A 10000-nucleotide genomic window follows, 5' to 3' on the forward strand; every position below is an offset into this window, starting at 1 on the left:
AAACTGCTCGAATGGAATACTTTCTTTGTCTTTTTAGTATCAGTAGTGTGATTAGAATGGCAATAATTCCGCTTTTTTGATTTAGAGAGTTTTCTTTAACTTCTTGGATTTTACGCTAAAGATAATATAGTATAATCCGGCTAATCCAGAGGGATGGAAGAAAGATTGTTCGTCCAAACTGAAGACCGTTGTTTTCACATTGAGACCTGAATTTCAGTCAAAATATTTTGGAATAGGGCGTCCACCGTTCGAATCGGAGCTTTTTTTCTCTTCACAATGAAGAAATAACCATCCTTTAAATGCCTTGATCACCTAAAGATGTTTCCAAGATCAAAGCCAAAATAAAAGCAAATACCGTTTTTTTTAATCAACATACATGTAGTAACCGTTGGTTGTCATAATATCAAGCATTGCATCCAAGAGCACGTTTTTTTAGACAAATTAGCATGAGAAGGTAATACAAGCTGGAATTAAGTGAAATAATTAAGTAATTCGTAGAACCACCTGCCTAGGGGTATACATCCCCTGAAGGCCTACGTCTCCAGACTGTTAACAAAACATTAAATGACATCAATTAAACAAACGTAAAAGCAGAGCTACCAAAAGAAAATAAGTAAGATTATGGAAACACAGTCATGGCAATTCTTAAGCCGAAACTGGAGAGGAGAGCCACATTAACTATTAAACAATTCATTATCCATTTAAATAACAAAGCACTCTATGTCAACGCGTCAGACATTGCCAGAAAATCGAACTGTGAATCAATGCAAAACGATGAATTTTATCACATTTTCGACACCCACTGACCAATCTTAATCTAGCTTAATTATCTTTTACGAGTAATTTCAATTATACCTGCGTATCTAAAGGTGCCTTAGACAGCCCAGCACGGGACTAAAATTTGAAAACAATGCGTCGAAAACATTTGTCTCTACTTTCAAAATGATGTTGTTCACTAGAGGAAAAGTTAAAAGCAATTTACAATATCGGATTCCTTGCTGTTTCAAAAATCCATGCACGAATAGTAGGAAGCATGGCGCCTTGTCATTCTCTGGGCAGGCAACTAGTTTTGAAGGGGACAACAATATTCCGGTCAAGGCTTGAAGGAACAGTTTTTCATTGTTTTCAGCATTTTCTATCTAAAATTAAAATTTAAAAATGCCGATCCCCTTAAAAGTCAAAATTTGTTTAAATGTAGAATTCCCATCAATTTGTCACCAATTAAACTCTTAACAGGGATTTCCTATGAGATATTAGGCCTTAAATTCTTGGCTTCATCGACATTGACATTTTTAGTCAAATTAATTCATCTAAGACATTTTCATCCTCAAAATAGAGTATCTGCGAGTCAAGTATTAATAATCCTTGTGGAAACAAAGGAATTTGTATCCCAGACTACTTCAGGAACAGTTTTGAATGTAAATGTTGCACTGGATATGGAGGGAAACCTTGCAGTAAGTAATAGGCTATTTTCTATATACTAAAACTCAGCATGATAACCAGCTTAGAGTGGTCTATTATCAATGCTGCGCTCTGATTGGTTGAGCTACTACTAGGCTATATGTTATAGCCCACTAGTGGCGAAAAGCGCTAGCTTTGGCGGCCAAAAAGGATTAAAGTCTAGCTTTAACTAGCTAAAAGTTTTTTATTCTCGATATTTTTTGACCAACTAGTTGGATTCTACTAAAACAATTATTCCTCTCGCCCTCATGGCCTCTGAGTCAATAGCCCATTCGGCCATCGGCTTAATGGGCTATTGACTCAGAGCTCATTCGGGGGTTAGAGGAATAATTGTTAAATAGACACGGTTCATTCATTTTGTTTGTTAGTGTCCTCTAAGACTCACTATTACTGAGGAATTTTGATATATCGTATAAGTGGCCTTCTCAAACGGAAGGGGAAAGACAGCAATTGGTGTGGATAAAACATTCCTGTATCTAGCTGTAAGTCGTAACTGTTTATCAGTAGGATGCCTACACACAATATACAATGTTTCATTTCCACAATTGGTTTGGTTGCATTAAATCTAATAAGAATTGCAAAACATTTTAGGGGGAGTCAGACACGCGGGACACGCGGAAAGTTACTAACAAGGAAAAGGAGTAAGGCAAAAAATTCCAAAGCCTGAGAGGCAGTGCGTTGAATACTGAACATATTAAAATAACAACAACAAAAAAACAAGTAAATAACTCGCCGTATTTACCCCTGCACTATCCTGCAATGCCATTTATCATTTTTTATCCTTCTTGCAAATGTCGGACTAAAACTTGATACAGTAAAAACTCAGGCAATCGTCTACAATCAAGATCTAGCAATAAAGAGAACCAAAAAGCAAATTGATTCAATAAGAACAGTGGCTGATTTTTTAAAAATACCTACTCCTTGGATTGATGATTCTGTTAAAGACAAACCAAACGAGAAAAGCTCAAGCCTTGGTGGAGTGGCCTATTACACTTTGGTAAACGGGACTTTACCATTTTTAACGGTCGATCCATTCATTAGTAACCAAGCCTTTAGTCATGATAGATGTAATACATTCCCTGGATTTAGTTGCAAAAAGGCAAATAATACGTCTTCGTCGAATAGTGTTAAAAAGAACGTCGTTGGAGCCCAAGTTGAATTTTCGTTAAAATTTATGGAAAGGGCTAGGGTCACTTGTTATTGATGTAACAGTTAAGAAAGACAGTTTGTCAGTGTATGAACTTAATTTTTTTCGGAATTTTGGCTGGTTTGCGAATTGGGGTGGCGTGCAATAAGCTGGGCAAAATTTGGAAATCTAGCCCGTGTAGGGAATTAAAGGTTAGGATATTAATGACAACAATTGAAAGTGTTTTCCTTTACGGCAGCGAAACATGGACTCTAACCAGAAGCACAGAAAAGAAAATTGATGGCGCCTATACTAGAATGCTTCGCACAGCACTAATTAACGTTTCTTGGAGGGAACAAATCCCAATTAAAGATCTGTACGGTTACCTGCCAAAAGTTTCTGGCAAGATCAGGGAAAGAAGAATGACATTAGCTGAGCATTTTGTTAGACACAAAGAGAAGAGGAGACATTGAAGCTTGTTTTATGGCAGCCACAATTCAACACAGACAAACTAAGAGAGGATTACCTAAGACCACGCACATACACACTTTGCTTGAGGACTCTGGGTTCGCCAGTATTGGAGAACTCAGAACGGCAATAATAGACCAAAGTGACTGGGGAGGGAGAATCCATGTTGTTCGAGCGAGCGCTTGACCAAACTTAAAACTAACTAATTAACTTGCCTTTTCGAAATGGAGGTTAAGACTCAAAATATTAGGAAGCTAGTCAACGTTTTTGAGCAGCGTAAGTCAACGGGAAGTGAAGTGAAGTACATTCTTGGGCAGTGGTGTTGTCCACATTTTCGATTTAACCGTTTCTATAAGAGTAAGGACACCTAGCCATCGTATGTGATAGCGTCAAGGTATATTTAAACGGAAAAGGTTAGCTTGTTTTTCAGTAATTCTTATTTATCCAGATAGTTTATTTAATTACTTTACAATTATTATATTATCTGTTATGACTGCTGTAACCTTTCCTCTCCACCCGCCTCGTTTAGCTTTTGCTATTTGCGGGTGGAGATGGCAAAATGATGTGCATGAAATAAAGTATAGTGTGTGAGTGTAGGTGTCACCTGTGGTGAAACGCCCCTGCTTATGCTCCCTATTAACTTTTGGACGGTTTTGACTCCTTTACAGTGGCCAACTTGTAACGTACCTCAATCAGACCTTGTGTATATATTAATTAGTTTCTAACTACTTACAGAGGAAATGAAAAGTTGCCTTGGACTTTCTCAGAATGGTTTCACTTCTAATGGCGTCTATCACATCATCCCAGATGGTTGTAAGCCAATACAAGTGCTTTGTGACATGACCACAGACGGTGGAGGTTGGACCGTGTTTCAGAGACGTTTAGACGGCTCGGTGGATTTTCAGCTCGACTGGGAATCCTACAAAAATGGGTTTGGTGATCTGAGCGGTGAGTTCTGGCTTGGGTACGACAATCTTCACTGTTTGACAGCAGCCCATGATGTCATGCTTAGAATTGATCTGGAGGACTTTGATGGCAAAATTTCGTTTGCTGAATATTCCACTTTTAAGGTCGCTGATGGGGTGGATAAATACCGTATTGCGGTTGGAGGGTACAATGGCACAGCTGGTGACTCCATGACAGATAGCGCTAAGTTTCGACCTGCAAAGTAAGTATTGATTTTAGATTGGTGAGACTTAGCACAGCACACTGTTGTTCTTGTTGTTCTTGTTGTTCTTCTCCTTCTTCTCCTTAATCTCCTTCTATTCTTTCTTCTTTTTATTGTTATTTTATCACAATTTTTTTTAATAAATCGTTATTGTACTTTCCGCCACACGCACAACAGTTACATATTTTACAGTAACCAGTAACTAAAATAAAAATAAAAGGCTAAACAGGAAGCTACAACTGTACAGAACAGTCCAGTACGTAAAAACTGACAACTCTACAAAAAAAGAAGGAAATTTAAGCAGGAGAGATTGTCACCGAAAAAGGTGCTCTTAAGTAGGTTAATTTTCTGACATTTATCAATTTGCCATTGAGCTAATACTTTTGTTGCTAGATGACAGGAATTGGGAGCTTTTCCTAACATTTTGCATTGCTGATAATATTTCTAAGTTTGGAAATTGGGATCCAAAAGTTACGTTTTGACCAATACTTTTGAAGGAGGTTTGTAATCTTTGAAGACCAATTGCAAGCTGGATAGGTTGAGTATTACCTTGTGTTTATCATTAAACCATCCGTATCATCTCTTGTGAAAGAGAGAGGCCACCAAAGCACTCCGGAAAAGCGTGTTGTATACAATCACGTGATCTACAGTAGATGCACTCGTCGTAAACAGAAATTTTAAATCTCTGTTGCTCCATATTTGGTTACTTATACACGATGTAGCAGTTTTAAGGAAAATTTCTCAATTTCTTGTCAATAGATAGCCGCGGTATATTTTTAAACAGTTCGTTCCATATACTCTTGATGTCAACTAGCATTATGCTTTCACCACGTTTTTACGGTTGTGGGTGCTACATCGCATTTTTGAAAGCAAGAATGTCTTATTTTTCTTTATTTTCTCTTTTAACTACCTGTTAAATTTTAACGGAAACGTCTTTATCCATGTATGGGTCTGTTCGACCCATGTATGGGTCAGTTTGCCCCATGTATGGGTCTGTTTGCCCCATGTATGGGTCTGTTTGACCCATGTATGGGTCTGTTTGCCCCATGTGTAAGTCTCTCCGCCCTTTTACTGGTCTGTTTGCCCCATTTATGAGAATCCAAGACAGTCCTGGGTTCTGGATTCCACGCTTTGCATTCCGGATTCCAGGTGCTGGATTCTATGTTAACACACTCCAGCGGTTCCTTTTGAGATCTAAACCCCGGGAAAATTTCAGTGTACGCGTGTTCTGAACAAAAAGTCTCAAAAACTATGCCCTTTGGTCAGATTTTGGAAAGCACAGTTCAGTTCATTTTCCTTCAGTTTATTGTTTTGCCATAAGTTGTACAAAAGCAAGGAAATCTAATTATTTAAACCCTCATGGCGAGGAAGCCTACGAGAAACCACTGGGCTTATAAGGAATGGGTTCCCTCAGTTAAACAATAAGAACAAAATATTATCATAATTACACATGAAAAAATCAACACAGATCTATAAAGTATACAGGGAAGTGTACCCCCGGGGAGATGCACTATCGATGGATGCACCGATAACGACTGTTCTCTATTTCTTATCAGCAACATGCAATTTTCAACCAAAGACGCTGATAATGACGGATCCAGCGCAAACTGCGCGGAGACACAAAAAGGAGGATGGTGGTATAACGCCTGCAGTTGGGCAAATCCTAATGGCATATATTACAGTGGAAAATACAGCAACCAAAACGCCGATGGAATAAAATGGGTCACACTAAGAGGACATTTGTACTCATTCAAACGTATTGAGATGAAAGTAAAACCCAAAGTGTAAACTGACACCAGTGTACAGTCTTACGTGTCGATGTTGTAACAATTCAGATATTGATAGATTATCAACGTTCAGCAGAATGTCCCATAACACTGATTTTACACTTTTTCTAATGGTTTACCCGATTTTCGACACCCTCGTAGCGACCGGACAGGATTTTGAGGAAAATGATATATGATTTCAATAAAAAGTGCTGAAAACAGTAGCGATCTAGATAACATATAAGAATAAGAATATTCTTCACGTCTATTGTAAACCTTATCTAGTTCTCTATGGAGAAGAAAATTAAGCGATGACGTCATAAAAACTAAATTGGAGAAAATATGGGATAGTTTAGCATATCCAGAAAGAACCAGATGAAAATGTTCACTTGCCAATAATGAGCCTGCTAGCGCAAATTGACTGAGAAATACGCCACCTCCACATTTCCCATAATGCACCTTATTTACCCCCGAAAATTTCCTTTAAGGGACTGGTCAAAAAGTATAGGGGGGGGGGGGGGGGTGGGCCGGAGCAGAGAGGGGGTGGGTCATGAGGTTTTGAGCCTTGTGCAAGGAGTGGGTTGTGCAATTTGCGGCTACCCTTAGGGGGTGGGTCACCCTATTTTATTACATAGATAAGCACTAACTACTAACGAGACAGTTGACCACACTTGTTATATAAAACACAGCCAGCTGGAATTATTGCTAAAATACTCACAAACCTGTGGTATAAGAAAATGCAACAGGTGACAGGCCGCTCATCCCGTGAACCCTTTGTTAACCTTTTTTTTTGGCTCTAACGAGCATGTCCTTTAATGATTTTCCTTTTTTGTAAGGACATGATTGGTGCTTCTTTAAAAATTTATTAAGGTTATGGTTGGTTTTGTATAAGATTCCATTTTTATTATTCAAGTTTCTTTATAGTAGACACTGAGGGTTGTTATTGTGTCACAAATGGCAATAAACCTTTTTCCTCCTTGTAGGTTTTGTTTAAGGAGTTTTGTGAATTTTATTTCTGATAGTAGGTCTTCTATCAAAGTTTGTGGTTAGCCTTCGTCCATCAAGCGTTTTTTGAATTATTTTCCTCAAAGGTTGTTTCTGAGCAGTTTTTTCATAGGATTCTCAAGGCTTCTCCTTTGACAAATCTTTTTCTATCACTTGGAGTGTGACACGAGGTGAAATGTGTGTGCAAGAAGGTTTCCGTTTGTTTAAAATGTGTCTTTGCATCAAGGATAGATTTTTTCTTCAATCTTGTGCCTTTGTATTAAAACGTGTCTAAAAACGCTGCATCTCAGTGTCAAATGTTTCGGCCATGAATTTAATAGTTGGGTGATGTAAGTTTGCTTGTTCAATGAAGGCTTCGATGTCTGGTTTACTCATGTCCCATCGAGAAAGTAGCATTTCCAAACTGTTGTTCTAAAGACAGTTTTGCTTAGAGTTGTTGTTTCAATATATGTCATGAAAATATTGGCAAAGGAATCAAAACTGCTGTCTTTGTGCCCATTACAGTTCCATGGTTTTGTAGGTAGTGCTTTCCATTGAAGTGGAAGAAATTTTCTTTGAGGATTAATCTAAGAATTTCCGGCAAGTAATGTGTAGGAATGGGTTATCTTTGTAGCAATTTTCATATGCATTGTGACAGATAATTTCAATATACCCTCGTTTTGCTGTATATTTGTCAAGACTCATAACGTCCATTGAAACAAGAAATGTTCGCTTTTTCACATTTGTCTTTTCAGTGAAAGGTATGATTTCTGTGATTTTGATATTGGTTGTAGCAGTGTATCAACAAATTTTGTCAAGCACAGAACAAGGTTAGGCCATCCCCTTTTTTTTCTCCTTTTACCGTTTTCCGACCGACCCAAATTTTTGGCATTTTTTTAAAAAAAGTAACGACATAGTTACACCATTTTTCACTTGAAATAATTCTTTTAATCTGAAAAATGAGCATAGTAACAGCACAGAGAAAAACAAGAACACAAACATGAACATTTTTCACAGTATATTTTACATTTTGTTAATCTAAATATGTGAATGTTAACTTTTAACGTTGTCCTGGGGTACCAGGGCCTACTAATCTGAGACTTCTTGTGATTTTTTTTAAAGGTTCTTTTTTTTTTTCTAATCCGACCGACCGACCCAATATCAGGAAACGCATTCGACGGTAAACGAAGAGAAAAAAGGGGATGGCCTTAGAGGAAACCAAACATCCATGTTTTAACTAGAGGGTGGGTCATGCAATTTCCAACCTTGCTTTAGGGGTGGGTCAGTCATTTTTGTGCCGAAGGGAGGGGGTGGGTCATGTGTTTTTTATCAACTACATTTCCAAATACTCCGGCCCACCCCCCCCCCCCCCCTATACTTTTTGACCAGTCCCTAAAGGGACAGGCTCACGGTTCAGCGCATGCTCATTAATTAAATTACTTTTTATCCAATTTATCATTTATTCTATCGGTTAATAATCCCACTCACATATATCTCAGCGATCTCAGAGTGTATTTCAAAGTAGAAGTGTATTTCAGAGTAACCTGAAGTAGGATGGAGGAGTACTAAAATCGCAGAATATATACAACAACAACAACAACAACGAGCTTTATTTGCATGACCATACAAACATACAGTATTGCAAAAGCTATGTTTAGGAATCTAAATTGCAACATATACGTATACTTCTCTTGTCAATTTCTTCAAATTTCTTTCAAGAATGTTTCGTCGCTGTAAAAATTTAAGACACGCAGGACGTTACACTTGAATGATATTTTTTCTTTAGTTTTAATTCGTGTACAGTATTTATTTGAGAAGTAAAATTTCGCTTTTAGTCTGACTCTTTGTAATAATGATAAAATTGACACGATGAGCCCAAGCCATTTCTATTTTTCTTTCGGGATCATTTTCGGTCGCCTTTGGGGATCACTTGCGGTCGAGGATCATTTGCGGTCCATTTTGGGGATCATTTGCGGTCTCGGTCTCGGGATCATTGGCGGTTGACGATCATTTGCGGTACTGTACAGCTGCTCCCAAAGGAAAACAAATAAGATCATTAACATACAGTCATCCCAACTGTTAAGCCACAAACTATGAAACAAATTATTACACATGAATAAAAACCGCTTAATGTTAACACGTCTTTACTAGAAAATCGAACTGTGAATCAATACATTGCGACCAATGTCAGCACATTTTTGACAGCCATACCAGGTTATTTGCATTTCTCCCAATTTAGAAAAACTTTTACAAGTTATTTCAGCTTTGTATCTCTAAAAGTGCCTGAGGCAAGCCAGCATGAGACTAAAAGTTGAAAGCAATGCGTTCAGAATATTACTCGCTTTCGGCTTTCCAAATGTAAAATATAAAGGAACTAATTTTTTATTGTACATGAAACAGCTCTATATGAGAATCATGTGAAATAATTAAGCAATTCATAGAACCACCTGCTTAAAAGCAGAGCTCCCAAAGGAAAACAAGTAAGATCGTTAACATACAGATAAGCCAAAACTGGAGGGGAGCATGATCTCCACAAACTATGAAACAAATTATTTCACATTAATAGGCGTCTTTACTAGACAATCGAACTGTGAAACAATACCTCCGGTTTCTACGAATGTCAGCACATTTTTGACACCGATACCAAATGATTCGCATTTCTCCCAATTTAGTAAAGCTTTTAAGAGTAATTTTAATCATTATGATAGCTTATGATAGTTCTACGGTCACCATTGAAACACTAGGTTTAAAGGAAAAATTAGTCTGCTAAAAAAATCGGTTGGACGCGAAAAAACCGTCTATTTTTGGGATTAATTCAAACTTGAATGCACTGCATTAACAGCAGTTAAAAGGGATGCAAGTTTCTAAATTAGTTAGTGAAGAGGGTACCATTTGTAATTAGAGGGTATACGAAAGGAGTACCTTTCCTGTCAAAATTGGTATATAAAGGGGTTATTAGGGGTTGGACCTCGAAAAAAACTATGTTGAGTACCCCCTCCCGGAAAATACAGTCTTACTAGTCTAGTC

The 10000-nt window shown here is 37.8% G+C and overlaps 1 protein-coding gene across 1 annotated transcript in view; it reads left to right on the forward strand.

Annotated features, from left to right (window-relative positions):
* LOC140953668 (ficolin-2-like) overlaps positions 1–6011 on the forward strand; it is a 7017-nt gene extending 1006 nt beyond the window's left edge. Inside the window, exons 2-4 of the mRNA XM_073403080.1 lie at positions 1337–1454; positions 3791–4223; positions 5780–6011. Of these exons, the coding sequence (XP_073259181.1) occupies positions 1337–1454; positions 3791–4223; positions 5780–6011 (783 nt within the window). The remainder of the gene's footprint in view (positions 1–1336; positions 1455–3790; positions 4224–5779) is intronic.
* Positions 6012–10000: the final 3989 nt, after the last annotated feature.

Source organism: Porites lutea, chromosome 12 (genome assembly GCF_958299795.1).
Source record: "Porites lutea chromosome 12, jaPorLute2.1, whole genome shotgun sequence".
In the NCBI taxonomy this organism is placed as follows: domain Eukaryota; kingdom Metazoa; phylum Cnidaria; class Anthozoa; order Scleractinia; family Poritidae; genus Porites; species Porites lutea.